Here is a 1,332-nt window from a genome sequence, read left to right as displayed (position 1 = left end):
GGTGGTCCATCCTATGGGAGGGACTTAAGCAGACCCTGACACCAAGACCCACCCTCACCCCTGTCCCATCCCAGCTCTGTGCCCCGCTACGGGTGCTTTGTAAAGGGCCGTTTCCAGGCCCCGGGAGGCCAGAATTTCAGGCCCATCCAGGATTTGTCTGGCACCCTCCATGGCTATGTGGCTGAGGGTACTGCCAAGGACGTCCAAGACGCCGTGGAGGCCGCTCACCAGGCTGCCCCCAGGTAAGCGGGGTCACACAGGAAAGCCCAGGCGGGTTTCTGGGAGCCTGAAGACTGGGTGAGCTGTGGTGCCGAGGACCCAGGGTGGGAGCCATTGGCCCGTAGGGTGTGGACCACAAGGGCTAAAAGGAGGGCCATTTGGGAGTCCGGGTCCCAGGGAGCTAGGATCAAGCCCCTCCTTCCCTCGCTGGGATAATGGACCTAGAGGCTTAGCCTGTCCCCCAGGGTCAGAGCTGTGGAGAGAGTTGGGCACCTGAGAAGAACCAGGACCAGCATGCTGAACTGCCCCCCAGCCCCCAGTGAGCTCTGTCTCCCACAGCTGGGCGAGCCAGTCTCCAGAGGCCCGGGCGGCCCTACTCTGGGCCCTGGCGGCTGCGCTGGAGCACCGGGAATCTGTCCTGACCTCGTGCCTGGAAAGGCAGGGAAAGGGGCCCAAGGCCGCCCAGGAGGAGGTGAAGCAGAGCCTGGAGCGCCTTCGGGAGTGGAGGACCCCCCAGGCCCTGGGCCGCACCCTGCAGGTGAGGAGGGTCTGGAGCTGGCAGGCAGGAAAACACAACTCGGGCTCTGGAATGAGACCCCCCTGGGGCCTGCATCTGGCTCCACGCCTCCCCCTCAGCGATGCTACATAAGCAATAACGAGTTTCCCCCTTTGCACTTCAATTTCCTCATCTGTCAAGGGGGCATGCAGCCTGTGCAGAGAGTCGGGGTCAACCCCCCCTCCCTCGGAACAACACCTTAGGGCAGAACACACACACCCTGTCGGGTTTCCTGGACTGTCACCTTTTTGTGTTGTGTTGAAAACGTTTTATTGTTAATGAGGCACAGGTCTGGAGAGAAGATCACCCGTTTCCTAGCTAACAATTCCTGCACATTTTGTTTCCACTCAGCCACTGCAACCCCTTCCATGCGTGTCACCACTCCTCCCCGCTCCCTCCTTCTTTCCTAAGCCTCTGAATTCTGTCCTTGGGCGAGTGCTGTCCTGTCGATCTTAAACGGTGGAACTGAGGGCTGTAACCCCTGGGGTCCCACCAGTCTCGGTCTGACTCCATCGCTTTTGTGGTCTTGAATTCATTCCACATTGTCCTCCTCCAAG

At 60.3% G+C, this 1,332-nt stretch overlaps 1 protein-coding gene across 1 annotated transcript in view; it reads left to right on the top strand.

The window, feature by feature from the left end:
- The window catches only part of ALDH16A1 (aldehyde dehydrogenase 16 family member A1), a 17,067-nt gene that overhangs the window by 11,515 nt on the left and 4,220 nt on the right, over positions 1-1,332 (top strand). Inside the window, exons 9-10 of the mRNA XM_045292634.1 lie at positions 47-242; positions 559-757. Of these exons, the coding sequence (XP_045148569.1) occupies positions 47-242; positions 559-757 (395 nt within the window). The remainder of the gene's footprint in view (positions 1-46; positions 243-558; positions 758-1,332) is intronic.

This window comes from Echinops telfairi, unplaced genomic scaffold (assembly GCF_000313985.2).
Source record: "Echinops telfairi isolate 266 unplaced genomic scaffold, ASM31398v2 ScPeMD7_655;HRSCAF=1070, whole genome shotgun sequence".
In the NCBI taxonomy this organism is placed as follows: domain Eukaryota; kingdom Metazoa; phylum Chordata; class Mammalia; order Afrosoricida; family Tenrecidae; genus Echinops; species Echinops telfairi.
The sequence above is the reverse complement of the archived record's forward strand: the minus strand, read 5'-3'. Positions and strand labels throughout refer to the sequence as shown.